The sequence below is a fragment of the Takifugu rubripes genome, chromosome 6, assembly GCF_901000725.2.
Source record: "Takifugu rubripes chromosome 6, fTakRub1.2, whole genome shotgun sequence".
Lineage (NCBI taxonomy): Eukaryota > Metazoa > Chordata > Actinopteri > Tetraodontiformes > Tetraodontidae > Takifugu > Takifugu rubripes.
This window is the reverse complement of record NC_042290.1, coordinates 2,493,079-2,514,513: the sequence shown is the minus strand read 5'-3', so window position 1 is coordinate 2,514,513 and position 21,435 is coordinate 2,493,079. Positions and strand designations below refer to the sequence as shown.

At 40.0% G+C, this 21,435-nt stretch overlaps 3 protein-coding genes across 4 annotated transcripts in view; all 3 read left to right on the top strand.

Annotated features, from left to right (window-relative positions):
• tmc2a (transmembrane channel-like 2a) overlaps positions 1-5,936 on the top strand; it is a 9,289-nt gene extending 3,353 nt beyond the window's left edge. The window contains exons 5-20 of the mRNA XM_029838028.1: positions 58-148; positions 397-478; positions 558-664; positions 762-860; positions 1,668-1,810; positions 1,897-2,044; positions 2,122-2,310; positions 2,664-2,843; positions 3,397-3,555; positions 3,768-3,896; positions 4,105-4,172; positions 4,460-4,699; positions 4,768-4,893; positions 5,061-5,139; positions 5,259-5,379; positions 5,484-5,936. Coding sequence (XP_029693888.1) covers positions 58-148; positions 397-478; positions 558-664; positions 762-860; positions 1,668-1,810; positions 1,897-2,044; positions 2,122-2,310; positions 2,664-2,843; positions 3,397-3,555; positions 3,768-3,896; positions 4,105-4,172; positions 4,460-4,699; positions 4,768-4,893; positions 5,061-5,139; positions 5,259-5,379; positions 5,484-5,698 — 2,176 coding nt within the window. The 3' untranslated portion in view covers positions 5,699-5,936. The remainder of the gene's footprint in view (positions 1-57; positions 149-396; positions 479-557; positions 665-761; positions 861-1,667; positions 1,811-1,896; positions 2,045-2,121; positions 2,311-2,663; positions 2,844-3,396; positions 3,556-3,767; positions 3,897-4,104; positions 4,173-4,459; positions 4,700-4,767; positions 4,894-5,060; positions 5,140-5,258; positions 5,380-5,483) is intronic.
• A 1,702-nt stretch (positions 5,937-7,638) lies between these two features.
• On the top strand, positions 7,639-12,009 carry LOC101075366 (annexin A1-like). The gene is made up of 11 exons (XM_003965129.3): positions 7,639-7,845; positions 7,978-8,083; positions 8,276-8,370; positions 8,920-9,033; positions 9,412-9,502; positions 9,629-9,765; positions 9,932-10,025; positions 10,869-10,964; positions 11,393-11,451; positions 11,643-11,765; positions 11,850-12,009. Exons 1-11 carry the CDS (start codon positions 7,780-7,782, stop codon positions 11,904-11,906), a joined length of 1,038 nt encoding a protein of 345 aa, XP_003965178.2. The 5' UTR covers positions 7,639-7,779; the 3' UTR covers positions 11,907-12,009.
• A 1,101-nt stretch (positions 12,010-13,110) lies between these two features.
• Positions 13,111-21,394, top strand: slc30a5 (solute carrier family 30 member 5). Of its 2 annotated transcripts, none has more exons than XM_003965105.3 (17): positions 13,111-13,188; positions 13,587-13,684; positions 13,869-13,991; positions 14,114-14,180; positions 14,399-14,484; positions 14,602-14,689; positions 15,966-16,053; positions 16,151-16,227; positions 16,317-16,487; positions 16,607-16,895; positions 18,230-18,438; positions 19,570-19,727; positions 19,824-19,953; positions 20,060-20,294; positions 20,362-20,588; positions 20,668-20,796; positions 21,142-21,394. In XM_003965105.3, the coding sequence occupies exons 1-17, from the start codon at positions 13,126-13,128 to the stop codon at positions 21,310-21,312; spliced, it is 2,409 nt and encodes an 802-aa protein (XP_003965154.3). In that variant the 5' UTR covers positions 13,111-13,125; the 3' UTR covers positions 21,313-21,394. The 2 variants fall into 2 exon arrangements, with proteins under 2 accessions (XP_003965154.3, XP_029693636.1); XM_029837776.1 differs by having other exon boundaries at positions 13,149-13,510.
• Positions 21,395-21,435: the final 41 nt, after the last annotated feature.

Here is a 21,435-nt window from a genome sequence, read left to right as displayed (position 1 = left end):
AGTGTGTGGCAGCAACTTGTTTTTCATCTTTGTACTAACATTACTTTATCGCTGCAGGGAAGCCCAACAATTTGTGGATACGTTTGAAGGAGCTTTGGGCAAAGGCAAAGGCAGGAAGTGGTATGCCTACAAAGTGATGATGACAAAGGTTATTCAGAATGTTTTAAAGAAAAAAGCACATTTGCTGCTTAGTTTAAAAATAAAATCAGCACTCTGCTTTAATCTTAGCACAGTATATTGATTAGTGTTCCACTCAAAGCTAAAAATAATTTATAACTGAGGAAAGCCAATGAATTCAATTTTCTGAAGGAACCTTGTTATTTATATTTGCTATTGACTTTCTTGTAAAAGTAAAAAGGGAGACATCATGTTTTTTCCCCCTATTATTTCTTCTAGAAATGGATCAAGTTTCAGAGGGACTTTGATAATTTTAAAACAGCCTGCATCCCCTGGGAGAGAAAAATCAAAGAGGTGGAGAGTAAGTGTTGCTGAATATGAACCGGCTGAGCAGTGACCTCTAGCGGGGGATGGCGGTACTAACACTCTCAACGCTCCAGGTCACTTCGGCTCATCTGTGGCTTCTTATTTTATCTTCCTACGCTGGATGTACGGCATGAACCTGGTCTTATTTGGTTTAACATTTGGACTTGTGGTCATCCCAGAGGTGAGACGGTGCTCTCTTGTTTATGATTTTAAAAATTGAATAAAAATCATTATAGCCCATTAGACATTTAAGGATTCATATTTATTTTAATTTGCAGGTTCTGATGGGCCTTCCATATGGATCTGTTCCACGGAAGACTGTCCCCAGAGCAGAACAAGCTACTGCTCAGGATTACTCTGTTCTCATGGATTTTAATGTGAGTTTTTAACTGTTGTAATGTAGTGAACTACTACTACTACTTAAGTAATTGTTTAATGTATCTGTACTTGAGTAAAAATAATTGTGCGTACTTTCACTTCTACTCCATTACATTTTTAGTAACTGTCTGTACTTTAGACACCCCTAAATTTCTACAATTTCTTGTGTTATATGTTATATTTCATCAACTCTATTGGCTAAAAATTTTGCATGAAAAAATGTTGACTGAAAATTAAACCAATTCGCTGGTAATGCTTTGTAGATCAGGACACTAACTGGCACTTATATGTTATTGGACATAATTAATATAAAGATATAAATTGTTGTCTTAATTGGTTTAGCATAATGGTAATTTAATAATATCCAGGTAACATCTTTAGAGGCATAAATCAGTATATATACGCTCTTTATCAAAATGGCACAACCCATTGCATGACTAATTTTAAAATATTTACTAAATCTAGAAGTAAGTACTTTGTACTTTTATTTAAGTAAGATTGTTGATGTAGGATTTATACATTTACTTGAATATATGTTTTGCAGGTCACTTATATATTTACTTAGGTACTAAGTTTCAGTACTTCCTCCATCACTGGCTTTAAATTCACATTGCGTCTGTTTTTAATGTTTTTACACCATACGAATGTTATTAAAGTTAATAAAAGTTAAACTATACGTTTTCATGCCATCATACATCAACAGAGGAGAAATAATGAAATTTAACCCATCAATTTGCCATCAACTTGCCCATCAATGAACTGTATAAGAAGAGTAAATAATGTTTCTGTACATATTCTTCATGTAGGGTTATTGCAAATATTCCGTCCTTTTCTATGGATTTTACAACAACCAGAGGACCATTGGCTTCCTGAAGTTCAGGCTACCCCTGTCCTATCTCTTGGTTGGGATTGGAACCTTCGGCTACAGCCTGATGGTTGTAATCCGCACGTGAGTGTGCTGCAGTATGTTGCACTGGTTTATCCATTGACGTATTTAGAAATATCTATGAGAAATGCTTATTTTTATTTGTTCAGAATGGCCAAAAATGCAGATGTTGGTGGTGGAGATGGAGAGGAAGGAGAGTTCACATTCGCCTGGAAAATGTTCACAAGTTGGGACTACTTAATCGGCAACCCAGAAACTGCTGACAACAAGTATGCTTCTATCACCACAAGCTTTAAGGTGAGCATTGCAACGTCGTTGTTACTGCAGTCAAAGACTTGAGAGGTCCTCTGCCCTGCCAATGTGTGACAAAACAGGAGTCCATCGTAGATGAACAGGAGAACCAAAAGGATGAAAACATTCACTTGCGGAGGTTCCTGAGAGTCTTGGCAAACGTCCTGATCACCTGCAGCCTTGGCGGCAGTGGATACCTCATCTACTTCGTAGTAAAGCGGTCACAGGAGTTTGCCACACGGAATGATCTCAGCTGGTATGAAAAAAATGAGGTAATGTCACATGATTAAAGGTTGATATTACAAGAAAGATAGCCCTTTGCTGTTTTTTTTATTTACTGTTTCTTTTGATGTTATATTAAGATTTAAATGATTCAGGTGGCCAATATGACTCTATCATTTAAATAATAAAGTTAACTTCATATGATGGGGAAATTTTTAGATCACGCAGTAAGATCAAGTAGACATGATTCGATATATGATTTGATATGATATTATATTATATGATATGACATGTTATGATATAATATGTTATGATATGATATGTTGTGATGTGATATGATATGATATGATATGATATGATATGATATGATATGATATGATATGATATGATATGATATGAACAGTTGGAGATCATCATGTCCTTGCTCGGTTTGGTGTGTCCCCCTCTGTTTGAAACCATCGCTGAGCTGGAGGACTATCATCCTCGGATTGCCCTCAAGTGGCAGCTGGGACGCATATTTGCCCTCTTCCTGGGGAACCTCTATACCTTCCTGTTTGCCTTGTTTGATGAGGTCAACACAAAGGTAATGTCGTGTGTGTGTGTGTGTGTGTGTGTGTGTGTGTGTGTGTGTGCTACATATTGAGTTCCAATATTGTACTAGCAATTACAATTACAATCATCAGTGACTCATAAATTCTACGTTAACATTAGTCATTTTAACACAGAAAGCCGTTTTCATCAGTCACTCATGAGGTTTTAAAACCTTTTTTTTTTGGAGACTTACATAAAGATACAAACCCTAATTGTAAAGCTACTCCCAATGGTGGAATCCCACCCTGGCATGATAATGCCTCCCTGTCATTACCCAGCAGGGTAATACATTATGTCTTGGCATCCAAAGTCCAAATTTAGACCAGAGGCAGCAGTAGCCTGCCCCTGATTCCACAGAATCCAGCAGATCAGTGAGCAGTCTCTGGTACCAGAGCAAGTGCAGAGGTGACCTTCACATTCTGAAAGGTCCGATATGCTCTGGTAAACAGTGAAACATGGCGGGTGTCAGTTCTTTGAACTATAGTTGACAAATAATTCACATTCCTGCTCCATTGTTAACTCAATACCTCATTTGTGCCCTGCAGCTGGAAGAAGAACAGGCCATAAAGAACGCTTCCATATGGGCCATGAAGGAGTACTACGCCAACTACTCACTGTTGATCAACAACACCGAGGCCACGCCTCCCCCCATGGATCCTGCTGATGTCATCAGAGGACCCTGCTGGGAGACTGCAGTTGGCATAGTAATTCAAATTAAGCAAATATATGTTGTAATGAGATATGAGGAAGCCTACAGGGTAGCATTGGCATGCGTGGGCCGAACTGATAATGATGTTTTCAATCAGTCCTGGAAAAGGAGCTGCTTTATTTTCTCACGTTTATTGTCGCAAGCAACAACACAATTGTTCCAAATGTTATATGCACATTGGACTTTTCCAAATCGGTCTTGTTCCAGGAGTTTGTGAAGCTGACTGTGTCGGACATCCAGGTGTCCTATCTGACCATCCTGATTGGCGACTTTGCCAGAGCTGTTATTGTTCGTTTCCTAAACTACTGCTGGTGCTGGGACCTGGAAGCTGGATTTGTAAGTCTGACTGGTTCCAAATCAACCAAATGTTTAATGTCCAGGCAACAGAAATGAAGTAAATACTTGCTGTTAGTGACATTATCCATATCACCAAGAGTCGACGAATATTTTTATAGAATTGCTTTGATTTAGTCAGACATGTTTCAGTCACGACTCCAAACTATTTGAATATCAGAAATCAATCACTGCCTCTGTTCTCTTTTAGCCTTCTTATGCTGAGTTTGACATCAGTGGTAATGTGCTTGGACTGGTCTTCAATCAAGGAATGATCTGGTAAATGCCTTCTTTGGATATTTAGTCCTGATGGCAGTAAAATTTTGTTAATATTGCTGCACAGATGATCAACATCTGTGTCTAGCCCTCTACTTTCTGTTGCATCAGAGTCAAAAAAGCTTAATTACTCAATCAATCTTTCATCTAGGTTACCTTCAATCATATATTACATTTCCCACTTTAGTAAAAATTCCCAAGATGTTGTTATTGATTATTCCACTTACATGGTATGCATATTTACACACATTTATTACTTATTTCTGATGACCTCTTGTGCTGTATTTCAGGATGGGGGCTTTTTATGCGCCTGGGCTGATTGGCATTAACGTTCTCCGCCTCCTCAGCTCCATGTACTATCAGTGCTGGGCTGTGATGGCCACCAATGTGCCCCATGAGAGAGTGTTCAAGGCCTCCAAGTCGAATAACTTCTACATGGGTCTGCTGCTCCTCATCCTGTTCCTCAGTCTATTACCTGTAGTCTACACTATCATGACCCTGCCTCCTTCATTTGACTGTGGACCCTTCAGGTGTCAACATAAACAAAAGTGTCATGCACTTCCACATGTACACACAATAATCATGTTGATGCCTGTAGTGGGAAAGCCAAGATGTTTGACGTGATCATGGAGACAATTGACTTGGACCTACCAGCCTTCATGGGAACGCTCTTCAGCTACGCCGCCAATCCTGGCCTCATCATACCCGCCGTGCTGCTCATGGTGTATGTTTGTAGCAGAGATGGTGATTTGGTTGTAGCGCTTTTTTGGAAAATGACCAAAGCTGCTTTTATTTTTAATGACCCCAAAATTAAGATTTATTTATTCTTTGAATGTGAAACCAATGAAAAACCACTTACAAAATACCTTAAAAACCTTTTCGTCTCAACAGTCTAGCCATCTACTACCTGAACTCAGTTTCTGAAGCCTACCAAAAGTCCAACATGGAACTGAAAAAGAAGATGCAGATGGTGAGCAGAAAACATACGATATCAGCATGAAGCTTTGACTTTATCTGTGACTAAAACGTGTTTTCATCATTTTAGTTTCCCTTCATCTCTTTGTGTCTCCCCTCGCTTTTCGTCGTCAGGCTCGGGATGAAGAGAAGAACAGAAGGAACAACACGGACAGCACCAACCAGGTCATGAAAGACCTGGAGGATCTTCTGCCCAACCAATCCCTCGCCTCTACTGCTCCTCCACCAGAAACTGGTCAGTAGACTCTTGACCAGCAACAGTATATATGATTTTATCAAAATAAAATTAGTAAATGAAAAAAATAAATTCTTGTGTGAACTCTTCTGTGTCTCCGCCAGAAAAGACAACACCGACTGAAACCAAACCAAACAAGACCAATCCTGGATCAGCAGGGAAAGGTGTTCGTCTGCAGAGAGATGTGGCTCTGGCATCTGCTAACCCACACACTCGAGTGCTAGTTAGTCAGCCACTGGGGCCAAGGGGCCCCCGAACATCTGCTGCTGCTGCTGCTGGTGCAGGTCGAGGTCATGGCTATGGTGGAGGACCACATTAAAGACAGCAGCAGCAGCACAGTGTGTGTGTGTGCGTGTGTGTGTGTGTGTGTGTGTGTGTGTGTGTGTGTGTGTGTGTGTGTCCTGTGGCACTGTGCTTTCAGGATACGTCCTTTGTCCTCTGTGGGGGTCTGCAGGTGCTCCATACCTCTACTGGGATTTAGCATCCCGATATTACGCTAGGTGTCAAACAAAAAACACTGTCACACAGGTACAGTCACACACATGTTCATTGCTGTCAATTTTGCTGTTATCTTTAATACCATTATCTGTATTACTTTTATTTTAATAACTTATTATAATACTTTTGTTGCTGCTTTTGCTAGTTCATTTTTAAGTGATTAACTTTTATTGCATGTTTATCTAGTTTTCCCTCTCTCTTGTCAGGTTCAGCAAGTCCCTCAAACAAACATATAAATGTAAAAAAAATCCATTAATTAGCATTCATAATGACACAAGATGTGTTCTATAGACTTGGCTCGAAGAAGCAAATCTGACGCAAAAGCATCGAGATCCTAAAATGGCTTAGCAAGCATTTGTACAGGACAGGTTAAAAAAAACAAAGACAAAAAACATAGCAAAAACATCTTTCATGTTCATTCCTGTCCTTCACAGCTGTTCAGGCTACATAAAGGATGGTCATTAGGGACTCTTATTCCTGCATGAGAGATGAGGTCATTGTTAAAAACTTGCAGGTGTACAAACTGTAATCCTCAGTGCCGTTTCAAAGACTGTTTATATTTGGTATGTGGTTGCATTCTGGTCTTGTATAATAAATTTACATATTCTAATTAGGAATTTTCCCTTATTTTTTGCATTAAGAGGACAAACAAGAGGATGTGTCCGTGTACCAAATATGATTTGAATCATCTTGTTCATGTTGTTCAATGAAAACCCCTTTTTCTTGGACCATAAAAGTGAGAACTCTGACGTTTGTTTTATTTTTTTGGTCTTTTTTACCCTCATGAAACTGTACAGACACAACATTGCATCTACTGTGTTGTCTAATACACTTTAATGTTTATAATTCCTGATTATTATGAACTTCCTGATTATTATGAGCTGCTTCCGATGCCTGAAGCAGCCCATAATAATCAGGAAGTGGAAAGTGGAAAGATGAGGAATGTTCCAGCAATACGTCTGTACACTGACCAGTAACAGAGGGACTCAGTGGCCTGTATGAGGCTAATCACTACTTTTAAGTCATAGCTGCATATTTCTGTCAGAAAACTGAACAGCTGAATACCAATTTTAAAAACATATAGAACAAACACATTAGGACTAAAGATAATGTGACAGAATGTACAGTAATGAGGTCAGCACTGGCTCTGGGTTCCATTCTGCATCAAACATTTATATAGAAGTGTGCACCTGAGTGTGTAATCTCTCTTGGTATTTTGGTGTCCTCCCGCACCCTGTGTGTGTGTGTGTGTGTGTGTGTGTGTGTGTGTGTGTGTGTGTGTGTGTGTGTGTGTGTGTGTGTGTCCTGTGCTTGACTGGTGACCTGATTTGGGTGAATTCCAACACCAGAGGTTACAGGGACGGACTGAAGTGCGGCCCTAATCATTGATTCGAAGTAAGTGCTGGTAAAAAGGACGGCTGGATTATGATTAAATGGATATGAAACATATATGTAAGGGAAGATGCATATATGAGCAACAAAAATCAGCAACATTCAAAACTGCGCTTCCACATTTCTGTATAAAAGGAAATGGGATTGAATGGGAATTTTGTCTCTTTCTCAGTTTGTGTAACTAAATGAGAAGTTGTGTGATTAGGGTGGAACTCCTGTGAGTTTACAGTACAAGTCTGTGCATCATAGTCACCCAACCAGTCCCGCACGGCCAAACCTCTGACTGTCCCCCAACTGGAATGTTGTGTTTGAGGTAACGTGTGATAGGTTGATGCTCTGCAAAAAAAAAAAAAAAAATGAAATCATTTGTGCAGAGACGGGCGTAGACGCTGCTGGGCGACTTAAATACGAAACACCAACCAGACTTTCTGTGACCTTGTTGAGCAGAAGCGGTGAGGATCTTTTGTATTTCAGTCCACTCTGCTATTTTATAGCTTTATAGAAGCAAAGATGTCCTTCTTTAAGAAGTTCTTCAAAAACGTCATCCATGACAGAGACCCAGATGAGACCGTCACAGTGAGTATCAGATCTAATCAAAGTTACAGAAGAGGAGCTGCCGCTTGATGTCCATGTAATATTTCCTCAATAATTTACATTTCCTTTCATCTTTGGTCAAAATGACTTGTTTGCTTTTGGTTGTTGCTGCAGGTAAAGGGCAAAAAGAAACCAAAGTATTATGGAACAATTGCCCCGTACCCAGACTTCGACCCACGAAGTGACGCCTCAAATCTGCAGAGTTCAATTGAATCAAGAGGTATGTCTTCTGCCATAGGACATTTAGCGTATCTGAGGACTAAACAAGCCTAAAATGATCAGTCCCACACTAGCATGATTGAGGAAGGCCTGTTTGTGTCAGAATTCGTTGCATCTAAAAACTTCCATGTAGGATAAGAGATAAAGAAAAAGGTTTCGAAGAGAGGTCGGAGGTCAAATGTTTCTGTTGCAGGAGTGGACGAGGACGTGATCGTCTCAATCCTGGTGAAGAGAAACAACGAGCAGCGGCAGAAGATCAAAGTAGTTTATGAAGCAACGGCTGGGGAGGTGTGTGAAAAGTTCCCATTACAAAGTCCACTATTTAACAAGTGAATAAAAATGCCAACTCATCGTTCCCATATGAAAAAGATAGAAGAATAAGTTCAAACAACATTTAATATGGACACATTTTTAGTTGTTTGGTGACGCAACATCTCACTTTATCTGGAATTTAAGTTGCTTAAATGCATTACAATTTACTACATTAAAAGCAAGCGTGGCAATGTTATGTTAGTGATTGATTTTTACTTGTGAATCAGATGAGTTAAAATACTAGAACGTAGTTTTTACCTCTGCTAAGGAGGCTACATAATGGCCGGCCTTATTTATTTTGGTTGTTCGCTTTGAACTCATAAAGTATTGAACAGACTTGATTCAAATTTTTAGGAAATGTTGATAATGGGCCAAGAAACAGATTTTCTTCCGTTTGTTTTCTAGGATCTTACAGAATCTATGTAATTCTAATCACACCAGCCCTAAACAACAGACCCTGCAGCTTTTACCGGGCGTCTTACAGTGACAGTGTGGATGTTTGGTGCTGCTCTGTGTGTCTTGCAGAGATTGGACAAAGCTCTGAAGTCAGCTCTCCGGTCAGACTTGGAGGACGTCTCTCTGGCTCTGCTCATGTCACCTGCTACTTTTGACGCTTACCTGATCAGGAAGGCCACAAAGGTACAAAGTTGTACCTTTTCCTTGCACAGTATTGAGCAGTCTGCTTTCCAGAGATAGCTTTTTCCTGCAGAGAGCTCAGTGAAACATCTGAAACGACTGATATTGGTTGTTCTGGATGCCAGTCTGACATCACAAGAACAAGCAAAAGTACATTCATCTAACATTCTTTTTGAGCACATTTAGTTCATTTTGCTCTCTTCAAATGTAAATAAATTCAAATCAAATACATTGATTTGCCTCAAATGCAGCATTGAATCAAACTAAACTGTGTTAATCAGGTAAGAGTTAAATATTTGCTTCCAAAAGAGGCAATAAATGCTAAATTATATACGCTTAGATTAAATAAATGAACCTATTGGTCTGTTTCTTTTCTCACAGCGTCTGGGCACAGATGAAGATGTCCTGGTGGAAATTTTTGCAACAAGAACAAACAAGGAGATTCTGGAAATCAAGAGCGCCTTCAAGGAAGGTTTGACCTGATGCACTCAGACAGCGTAACAACAAACACAATCTACAGCTGAAAGCACAGCAGCCACGCTTTCTTCCATTATTGTCTTGCAAACACGTGCTGTCTTTGTGCCTGAATGTTTCTCAGAATATAACATAGATCTGGAGGATGTCATCAGGGATGAGACCAGCGGGGACTTCACCACAGCCCTGCTGGCCATGCTCCAAGCTAACAAAGATGAGAATGGTGAAGTGGACACTGAACTTGCCCGAAAGGATGCAGGGGTACAAGAAAAATGAGCATATCTTCCTCTTTTAATGTGCATGAACCACATCACAGTGCAAAATGTTCTGTTTCATGAGTACAAAGAAAAGAATGTTGAAGAGACTAATGAAAGACTGCAGTAAGCTACTTGTGAGACATGTTTTTGTTTTTGTGCTGCTCCTGCAGATTCTCTTTGAGGCAGGTGAGAATGCCTCAGGGATAAATGTGGCGGCCTTCATCGACATCCTGACCAGACGGAGTGGGCCACAGCTCTGCAAGAGTAAGAGCATTATAGGGCTTTGGCTTAAAAACAGGTTTGACTTCAAAAGTCATACCTTCCTCACTGTTCATTTACATTTAACAACCCATGTACCTGGTAAAACAGGTGAAACCACACTCTTGTTAGTCAAACACACCCTGCTGTGTTGCAAAAGCAGAGGAAAGAATACACGAAAATATCTTTTCTCACATTAAAATTGATGTGAAGGCAAATAAAACAGGTGCCTGTGTGACTTATCAGTCAGTTCTGTGTCCACAGCAAGAAAGGAATCAGCTTCTAGAATTGTCACAACTTGGTCAGCTAAAGCTATTTAGAAAGGGTAGCGTAGAAACTTGTCTTCTTTTTATTTCCTATTTTAATTTAATGTTATTCATCCTTTAATAATTACAATTAAGGGAGACCTACCCACACATATGACATACTGTTATAAGCTGCATTTCTCTGTAATAGTTTTAATTCTCCCAGAGAGATCGAATCAGTTAACTTTAGGCTGCTCTGAATGTTATTCAATGTCCAGGGAGCCACAAAGGAAATAGCTCATTTGTCAAGTGGTGAGAGTGTGCCCTTTATAGGTTTATGTAGAAAAATGTACAAGTGTTGCTGTCTTCTAAGGCTTAAAGATGGCCAAGACACTAGCTAACAGTGATGAAGAGTAAGGAGCAACGGAGGACAGAGTGAAGGGACTGAAACACAGAGGAGGCAGCATTAGATGATGTCCCTTAAGAGCACTCGGGATGTAACCTCAGCATATTATTGTATTATGCAGCTGCTTCCTGTCTTGCTGGGAGTTCTTTCACTCATAAATACTTGTTTGTTTGTTGTTGTTGTTTTTGTAATGGCTAGCCTTCCAGCAGTATGCTGCCCTCAGCGACATCTCTTTGCCGAAAGCTCTGGACTTGGAGTTGAAGGGAGATATTGAAGACTGTCTGATTGACATTGGTAAGGACAGTTGTAAACTGATGCTAAGACACTGTTAATGTCACTTCACCTCAGTATAATGATCCATTATATAAATATAATAGTGAAGAAATATTTAACTAAAGGTGTCTACATGATATTACCATGGTGACCTTGAATCTACATTCAACCACTGTATAATTTATGCACTCTCCATTTCCCAGGCATCCTTCTGTATTCTCAGCTTTAGATAATAATCTTAATCAAGAAGCAGAATTAAGAAAGTACAGAAATCACAAAACCTCAGACAAACCAATGATACCATTTCAGATTTGATCAGTCTCCAAAAGCCGATTAAAAAACCATACATGATGACACCATCTGAATTCTTGCATTGGTGGCAATTTAGGAAATCTTGTGGCAAATAGGAAATAGGAGTGACTTTAACTGATTGTGCTGTTGTTTTTTAGTGAAGTGTGCCTGGAACACACCAGCTTTCTTCGCTGAGAAGCTCCATAAAGCTATGAAGGTCTCTTTAACTATGATTCCCTTTTTCTTTCATTGATACATGAAGTCTGAATTCACTTAACGTTGAACATCAGGGTTCGAGCATCTGCACAGCCTAACTTTATCAACCATGCAACCATCCATACATCAGTGTACTGGTGCCTGTACTGAAAAATGACAGAGTACGTTCTTCTAACATTTTTCTGATCACAGGGCCATGGCACATGTGAGGATACGCTGATCAGGATTCTGGTGAGTCGCTCTGAGATCGACCTGAAGAAAATCTTGGATGAATACAGGGCCATGTATGATGTTTCCGTACAAGAAGACATACTGGTATGACCGTGATGCATTCATGTTTTTAAAAAAAGCCCATCGTTATATCAGTGTACTCATTTACTCTCTTTTTTTTTTTTACAGAATGACACTAAAGGGCATTATCGAGACGTCCTACTTGGAATTTGTGGAGCTCATTGAAATCCAGTAACTACCAACAGTAACCACAAAAGTGGGAAAAATGTGAGCTGATAAATATATCACCACATATTCACTATATTAAAAATAATAATATGTGTGTCATTTGTGTGTCATTCCCATTTGTTATAAAGCTTTGGCTGGTTATTCAATTTAGTTTACTTCATTTCAAATTGCAACTCAAACATTAATTTTTAGTGATTAAAAATAAGCTTTAATGTAATCAAATATACACTATTTCAAAACAATAGTGAAAGAAAGAAAGAAACAAACAAAGAATTGAAATAATTTAATCACAAGTTTTAAACATTCTATTTTAAAGGTCATATTAGGCTATGTCATTGATTTAATCAGTCAGATTTTCATACGTTTAAATAAAAATGCACAAAGGGTTACATTATAAAATCGAACATGTGATGAATTGAAAAACTATTAAAAAAAATTCAAATGTGAAAATCGCAAGAAAAATGAAAATAGATTCCATTTCCGTCATTGAAATGCTGAAGATCTGCTAATGAGCTGGGAGGAGAGGGCACAAAAGGGGAATTTATCAGAAAAACATCAAGAAGGCATTAATATTCAGTGGTCCGATATCTGCATTAACAAGCATTAACGATCTCCAAACAGAGCATCAAAAGTCAATTTAGTTATAAATATAAAATATAGAGTGTGGGAGATGTGTAGGGACGGAGCTTTGTTTATTGTGGATCTTGGGGAATGAGAAGGCAGAAGTTAGCAAAGGAAGCATTTAGGAGAAGCACTGTGGAAAGAGAAATCAGTACAAAGGAGGATCAACTCACTGAGGAGAAGGGGAAAGAGCAGGAAAGAGCAGGCTATAATAACAAGGTTAAGAATCGGGTACAGCAACTTAAGCAGTGCACTACACATTGTGGGGAAACACCAAAGTGAGCATTGTCACGAGCTGGAAACAAATGTGCTTTTAATATGCAGGCAGTATAGTGAAGAAAGAAACCTGATGATGGCTGGATTGAGGAAAATGGAAATGGTAGATGAGAAGGGCATTTTGAGCTGGATGGAGAGTTCAGGCTGGAAAAAAGAGGTTTTTAAATTTCTGACCTCTACTGGTCTAGCAAAAAGTATATTATAATGATTGATAAGTGAGATAGAGGACCATAAGATGGCAGTGATGCAACAGCTTGGATGCCAACTGCCGTTAAAAACGTGAAGAAGAAAAAGAAGACGAAGAAGAAGCAGAAGGCGCATGCGCAGTCCTGATGAACAATCACGTGACGTGAGATACTCACCGTGTCCGGAAGTGCTGGCGGTCTGTACTCTCAAACCTAAAGGAGCTCTTCTGTTGTACCGTCTGTGACACATTCGTTGATTACGTTTTATTTATATCTATATTAAGTTTGTTTCTTTAACAAGGCGAGTGTTTATCATGAATAACGTGATGTAGTGTGACACAGATACCAGATAAAAATCAAGTTGGAACGATAATTGGCAAGATAGCTTTTGGTTAGCTAAAAGGCCTGGAAGTGACCAAGTGATTTAAATTTTATGTGCCCGTTATATGTTTAGTTTAGACTATTCAGGGAGAGAATAATGATAAAAGTAGAGAAGAATATGGTTTGCCACCATTACTTGTAAGTAGGCTATTGTTATCATAGTTTAAATAGTGATGTTTATGTTATTTGGGCCAAAAATTATTCCTCCTGGAAGTCAACAGGTCAGATTCTGAGGTTGAAAATGGAAGAAAAATACAGCAGCAACGTCCTGTCAGGACGACAACTAGGCATGGTTGAAGTGCCCAGCTCTAGGTAGGCTTCTTCTGACAGTTATATGCATACCTTACTCATACCTTTAAGTAAGTTCTTAAATCAGGAAAATAAACCATTAAATGAATAGTATAACATTCGGTTTCTTAACCTGTGGTGACCAGATTGGTCTATTCAGGCCACTTCATTACTGATATATTTTCTTTTTTTCTCATTTTCCTCTCAGGATAACCCGATATATTGTTTTACTTGTAGTTTCTAAGGTCCTCAAAGCTCTTGGGATCTTTGAAGCTTACGACGTCCTTAAAATTGTTCATATTGTCCAGTTTATTTTCATTCTGAAACTAGGGTAAGTACTATAATGTATGTGAATTGCAAAATGCATGTAATATATATTATTGTGTTTAGCCTAAATAATTTGTCTGCATCTATAAAATACTGTATTCATTTGTGGTGGTTTCCTATTTTTAGGAGTGCTATTATTCTGCTTTTCTTCCAAAAACCATTCTCATCAGGAAAAGTCATCTCAAGAAGACAGGTATGCTTGTTTATGTCTGTGATCATTTTATGTCTGTGATCATACATTTTTTGAAGCTCTTAGTGTGTGTTAAAGAAAAAGCCATCATTTGATATGAAGCAGGGATATTTACTGTCTTTAAAAGAAGCTATAGGAATAAAGAAAAGCTTATTTTCTTGAATGTCTTAGCTTGATTCTCCAGAAAGTGTCATTAAGGTGAAACTTTTTCTCTTTCACAGTGGATCAAACTGCTAAAACATGCTGTTTTCAGTTGTGTTATTTCCCTCCTGGGCTTCTTTGGTCTAACTCTTTGTGGACCTCTAAGGTAAATTGTCAATATAAATCTGTTTCCCTTTTTATAAATAGCACTCATTGCACATATAGACCATGCCTTGTGTTTTCATAGTGATATGTGATACAAAATTGACTTGTATCTTTGCAGGACATTACTGCTTTTTGAACATAGTGATGTGGTGGTCATTGCTATTCTTGGTGTTCTGTTCTCAAGTTCTGGAGGAGGGCCGTCTAAGGTATTTTAGTATTCAATATTTGATACAACACTGATCAGTGTGATAAAGACAGAGTTCATCCCAAGTTGTATTTCTTTTGTTTTAAAGATTATGTCTGATGAATTTTCCTGTTTCCTTTTTTAATATGATATAACTAGAGTGCACTTCTCAGTGTCCATAAAAGCAGTTTTGCCAATCATGACATGATTGAGATAATGTGAGCATTTCGCTGCTCATAAAGTTCTGTTAACATGCAATAATTGAGAGAGAGGTGTCAGTGTGTTACGCTGTCCTGGACAGGTGCCCTGACCATTTGGGGGTGCAGTAACTCGCTGAAGGGCACCTTAGCAATTTTTTAGAAATCACCCTGGCATCTCTCCTGCTACCAGCCAAGTTTCTATTTTTTGGTCCGCAACTGGCACTCAAACCAGACACCCCCGACCCCCAACCCAGTCCCCTACAGCTTCTGTCGCCTTTACACTGAAAGAGATTTGAGCTAATTTTCCACAGTGGCAGTTACTGGTAAATACTGGGGGCAGGTACTTTAGAGGAACTGTTCCTATCACTTGGCCCTCTATGGTGTCTCCACTGCAGGATAGGACCCTTCGGTGATGTCACGAATTTTGAATGCCACGTATTCATTGTGCGACAGTTTTGACTGTGACATCACCTGGGCAAGCCGCCAACAGCCAAAATAATAAAGAAAACAACAACGAGGAAGGAGGTAAACAAGAAAGGAGCTGAGACATTATAATTAGAGAATATGATTGTCTACACCTCCATGCAGTTGCAGTGTTTTTCTCACGTGATATTGTTTTCCTTCGGTTCCAATCATCGCTACAGGCTCTATCTGTACATCGCAGTTTGTTCATAAATATTAAGTAAACAGCTCGTGTCGTGTTGTGAAACTTGTAAAACACAAGACAGTTCAGTTTGGAGTGTTTCTGGTGTTGGATGCTATGAACAAGAGGAGAAGCGACGTCTACTAGGCTAATTCTCCTCTTTTTCTGAGTTTTGCGTCACATCGTGCTCTAGGTTCAGCCAGTTGGCGTTGAGTAAACCTCAAGCCCCAGCCATGAGTTTTTCAGGTCTGATGTAAGTGCCTACCCTGGAGCAGGGACTAGGTTAGGGGAGATTCCTGCAGTGGAGACACACACCAATGACCCTCTTCCTATAAAAATACTCTAAAGTCCTACAGTGGAAACACTATTTTGAATGACCTCCATTGAAGCTTGTATAATATTTAGTTCCTTTGTTAAAAACTATGTATAATCATTTTCTTAAATGTGATTTGCAGACCAGAGGGGTGGCTTTATTCATCATTGCTGTTATCTGCCTTCTCCTCTTTGACAATGATGATATGATGGCAAAGATGGCAGAGCACCGTATCCTTTTCTCCTCAATAGAAGGGCCGTATCCACTCCTGTTCATGTTCCTCTGCACTATGTTTGCTATGTTTGCCTTTACTTGTACTCTAACAAGCTGAGGGACATCATGACAGTACTCTCACTCACTTCCTCTACACGACTATTGCATTTTTAGGAGTTGCAGACCACAAGGTAAACCAAGTCATGTCGTATTTTAGTACTTTCTAAATACACATCAAGTATGATCTGAGGTTTTTTTTAATAAATCATCTTTCCATCAGGGTGGTGTTGTGCTGTTGGTGGTCTCTCTGTTCCTGAAAGTGGGTTTTCATACAGTTTCTAGAAAATTAGCAGTGGAAATCGGTGGGGCGAAACGCCTCTATGCCCTTGACAACCTGGTTTCTTCAGCAGTTCTTCTGCCCTGGGTTGTAGTTCTCTCAGCAACCACTGAAGTGAGTGCACAGTCGTCTCTCAGGAGTCAGGGCTAAGCATTTACTCATTTATTTGCCTTCAATATACTGTTGGAAACCACAATATTTGCAAAAATCTGTTCTTTGCACCTGTTTCCCAGAGTAAAGTAGAGTCATGGTCATCTGTCATCCTGCCTTTTGGGATGATCATCTTCTGCGTGATGATCCTGGAGTTCTATGTCGAGGCCATCTGCAGTGCTAAGATGGAGGCTCCCAGGTGTGCTCGATACAGTGCCCTTGCCCTCTTTCTCAGTGCTCTGTTCCTCGCCAACTTCTGGACTCACCCACTGACTGACCAGCTTCGCTCCATTAGCAAACCACCTCAACAGGTCGGCACGGAGCATGTGCTGTCTGGAGGAGTGTTGGTCAGTGCCGTCTTTTTCATCATGTGTAAGTAACAGCTTTGTCAAAGTAACACTCAGGTAAAGAACAAGCTGGGTGACTGTAGTAGTTTTGATGAACTGTTTAACCAAGTTCTGGCAATTTTAGAACTGAATTTTGCTACATCTATTTTTACCTATTGTTTGTCTATCCATTTCTGGTGCCTTGTCAAATTTTGCTTTGTCTACCGGTACGTCGATTCTTGCTAATGTTCCACTATGACAAACAATCTTCTTTTTTTTCTTATAATATTTTGGGGGAAGCATATTTTGACACTCCAAAAGGGCTCCATCAAATAATCCTGTCAGTGATACAGTTGAATGCAAACAATCGAATAATTTTCCAATCTTCGTATTCAAGAGCAATGTCAATATACGTTGTGTATGTTGACATTGCTATTATTATGTATTATTATTATTGTTATTATTATATTAGGTATATATATATTATAATATATATTATCTCTTATCTATTGTTTAATAATAATAATAATATTTAATAATTGTTTAAAATGCACAGAGCAAACATATATGGCAGTTTCACGTGTGGGATTTTAGTCCTGTGCATGTAACAATTTTCAATGGGTAGCTAAAAAACAACACCGGCCTCACCGGAAATGTTAAATGCAAAAATGATTCAAGAATTCTCACTAGTGTGGGGGTTTAAAATTGTGTTTTTTCTTTAACCATAACCAGCTAGCCTCACGCTGGTGTATGACCCACACCCATGAAAGCCAGTCATGACCACAGAGGCTAGCAGGGATCTTATCTGCACACTAAGTAACGTGTGCATTATGTACGAGGGCAGTGGTGTCTCAGTCTGTAGTGGACTGGGCTGAGAAGCAGATGGCTCACAGTTCAAGTCCCAGTACAGACAAAACTTGAGAGGTGTTCTGGTAATGGGGCGGGAGCAAGGACATGCTCAGAGCGCCACAGGTACCCTTGAGCAAGGAACCAAACCCCTAAATAGGGCCCTGGATGAGCTGGCAACTGTCCCTTGCTTTTACTTGCTTTTATATGCAGCTGGGATAGGCTCTTGCCTCCTCTTGTGACCAAAGTGGTAAAAAAAAAAAAGAGATTTAGCAAAGCTATGCTGGGCAATTGCCTGACCAGTTGTTTATTATCTAGTGTAATAGGTCAACCGGGGCTATTAAACCGGGGGTATTAAATCCCTGACAACATGTGTATTGCCATCTGTTCCCATCCGCTATTCAGTTTTCTCTGTTGCATGTAAACCTGGACTATGAACGTAGTGATTGTTGATATGGAACGCCTCTTTGTCGGGAGACTTAAGCCCCAACTCTGAGTTCTCCTCACTTTCTCTCTTCCCCACCTCTTATACAGCCTCCAGTATTCTCTCCTCCCCATCAAAGAAAGGTCAGACGGGCACCCTGGTCGGCTACTCTCCCGAGGGGACTCCCCTTTATAACTTCATGGGCGACGCGCTGCAGCACACATCGCACTCCCTCCCTCGATTCATCAAAGATTCCCTGAAGCAGATTCTGGAGGAATATGATTCCAGACAGATCTTTTATTTCCTTTGCCTTAACCTGGTATGTTGAGTCAGGAGGAGTAAACTCCAATTAATGAATGTTAGTCGTTAGTCACAGTAGGATGAAAGAATTGGCCCTAAACTGATGAATCAGATTAATCCATCCCTGTTTGGCAGAAGGCAGAAATTAAGTTAAAAAAGAAATAATGTGTAGCAATGCGTCATTGTGTCCATTGACCGTAAAAGATGGAGCAACTCGTCTCTATTTAAAATAAACAGCTTTTCTGTGGTGATTCTGACAGTAACATCTGTTACTGAGGCACTGGCAGTGTTTATAGTGAGGATATACAGCAGACACTACACTTTATAGGAAGGCTTTGCTTTGTCATTTACATTATGCTGGAAAATATGTTTAATGCCTCATTGTATACTTGGTGTACGCTGCTCTTCTATTAAACGACTCGTGGAATTTTAAGCCCAATTTGAAAACCAATTAATTTAGATTTGACAATGAAAAATACTTTTGCCGGAGTTTTTAAATCTGTGATCCATCCCATTAATGGTAGTTCTTTGAGATCAACTGGACTCAACTGGTCTGTTGAACAAAACAGGAAGTGGCTTCACCTCCTAATTTGAAAGGCTTTTTCAGCTCTGACAGTCTTGGTGAGAGTTGAGATTTTTGCACCATCACCTGATCACCTGATCACCTGATCACCGTGACTAGCTGGCGACCCTGAATGACAGCTGTTCATAAAGCAAACTCCCTGGTGATAGTCCTGCGGTACGAGCAAATACTGTCTCAGTTCCCACCGAGCTAGTCAGGACTGAAGAAGCCTCTTGGATAAGAGGTGAAATATCTTCCAGCTCCTTTCAACAAATAGCTGCCAAACCTTAAAGAACAGAGTTTTTACACTTTTATCCCAGAGAAATACAAAGCACGCTTTACTGGGCAGTGCTTTCCCTTCCATTTCAACCAAAATTCACCCAGCTGAGCTGAAAACGGTTCTTCTGGAAAGCAAACGGAATTTTCCAAAGTATTTCATCCTCACCTTGGGCCTTCTGCCATAATCAGCCTTTAGAGTGTGGTGGAACAGTTAATGAATAGAAAAGGTCAAACCCACAGTGCAGAAGTTGGGTTGACTCCTGTGTAGAGTGAGATTTAATAGAAAAGTTGCCGCTCTTTTGTTACCAGGCATTTACCTTCGTGGAACTCTTCTACGGCGTCTGGACCAACAGCCTTGGTCTCATTTCCGACGGCTTCCACATGTTGTTTGACTGCTCGGCTCTAGTTCTGGGCTTGTTCGCTGCCCTTATGACCCGCTGGAAAGCTACCAGGATCTTCTCTTACGGGTAAAGCCTCAACATAAAGATTTTCCAGCTCTATAATATTAAACCTTTAGCTACTTAAGTCAACTCTGCTTTCTAAACCTGAAATCTTTCCTGAAGGTTTGGCCGTGTTGAAATACTCTCTGGATTCATCAATGGCCTATTTTTGATGGTCATTGCGTTTTTTGTCTTTGTTGAGTCAATCACCCGTGTGTTGGATCCTCCTAATATAAACACAGACATGCTGACGGTCAGTATGGAGCCATGGAACAGATGTTTCCAGCTGTGAACTGATATTCAATCTGGACCTTTGGTGTGTAATTTTATGTTCTTTAATGAGCTGTTGTCTTGTGCAGCCGGTGTCTGTCGGAGGCTTACTGGTCAACCTGGTGGGTATATGTGCCTTTAGTCACGCTCACTCCCACGGTGGTAAAAGCTGCTCGTCTCACGACCACGGCCACTCGCACCACGGCCACTCCCACAGCGAGCACAGCCACGGGGGTCACGGCCACTCCCACGGCAGCCATGGCCACGGGGGACACGGGCATTCTCACTCAAGTGGGGGAGGAGGAATGAATGCTAACATGAGAGGTGCGTATTTAAATTCAAATCTGCCTCTGTGGATGTCCAGAAAATGCTCAACTTTTATTTTTAACAGGGGTTTTCCTCCATGTTCTGGCTGACACCTTGGGTAGTGTGGGGGTCATCATCTCCACCATCCTCATCCGCCAGTTCGGCTGGTTAATCGCAGACCCAATTTGCTCACTCTTCATCTCCACGCTCATTTTTTTAAGCGTCATTCCCTTGCTGAAGGATGCGTGTGAGGTTCTCCTTTTACGAACACCTCCAGAAAACGAAAAAGACTTAAATGGCGCCTTAGAAAAGGTAAGAGGTGGCCTACGTGGCCTACACTCAACCATGAATCAACAATATAGGGCTTCAGATATGCTTTTCCCCTCTTCAGATAGAGAAACTTGAAGGAGTATTGTCATATAGAGACCCGCACTTTTGGAGACATTCAGCCAGCGTTGTTGCGGGGACCATACACCTCCAGGTCATGTCTGATGTGGTGGAGCAGAGAATCATACATCAGGTACTTGGCTGAGATCATGTCAAAGACAACTAAAATCATCTGTTACCGTCTCTTATTCTGACGCTCACTATAGCTAGAATGGTGAGGGGGGAGTTTTACTAGTGATTTTTCATATTGTCTATTAAAATAATGTGTAGATAGGTTCTATATACTGACCTATAGTGCAGGCCAAAATTCCAAGTTCAATACGACTGATGTGTTTCAACCAAATCAAGACTTTAAACATATATGTGTGTGTGTGTGTTTTGTAGGTGAGAGAATTTTTTTTTAAAGATTAAATGGATAATAAACGGTCTCAAGAATTGCCATTATTAACGGAGCAATTGTTTTGTAATGGATTTTTAGGTGACGGCCATTCTGAAAGAAGCTGGGGTGAATAATTTGTCGGTCCAGGTGGAGAAGGAGGCGTACTTCCAACACATGTCTGGACTTAGTACGGGTTTTCAAGAAGTCCTGGCGATGACGCAGCAGATGGAGAGCATGAAATATCTGAATGATGGGACATGTATTATGTAATGACCACCTGCAGGACCAAATGTTATATTTTTCAGACTTTTTATGTATAAAATAAATATGTGTGGATGTGAATAATTACAAATATGCTGGTTTTATGTTGTTTCCTTCTACCGGTACTTTATA

Coding starts and splice junctions, on each gene's coding strand:
- LOC101075366 (XM_003965129.3), top strand. CDS start 7,780: ATGTCCTTCTTTAAGAAGTTCTTCAAAAACGTCATCCATGACAGAGAC. Junction 8,371..8,919: donor ATGAAGCAACGGCTGGGGAG/GTGTGTGAAAAG, acceptor TGTGTCTTGCAG/AGATTGGACAAAGCTCTGAA. Junction 11,766..11,849: donor CCGTACAAGAAGACATACTG/GTATGACCGTGA, acceptor TTTTTTTTACAG/AATGACACTAAAGGGCATTA.
- slc30a5 (XM_003965105.3), top strand. CDS start 13,126: ATGCGCAGTCCTGATGAACAATCACGTGACGTGAGATACTCACCGTGT. Junction 14,485..14,601: donor ACTCTTTGTGGACCTCTAAG/GTAAATTGTCAA, acceptor GTATCTTTGCAG/GACATTACTGCTTTTTGAAC. Junction 19,954..20,059: donor TAAACACAGACATGCTGACG/GTCAGTATGGAG, acceptor TGTCTTGTGCAG/CCGGTGTCTGTCGGAGGCTT.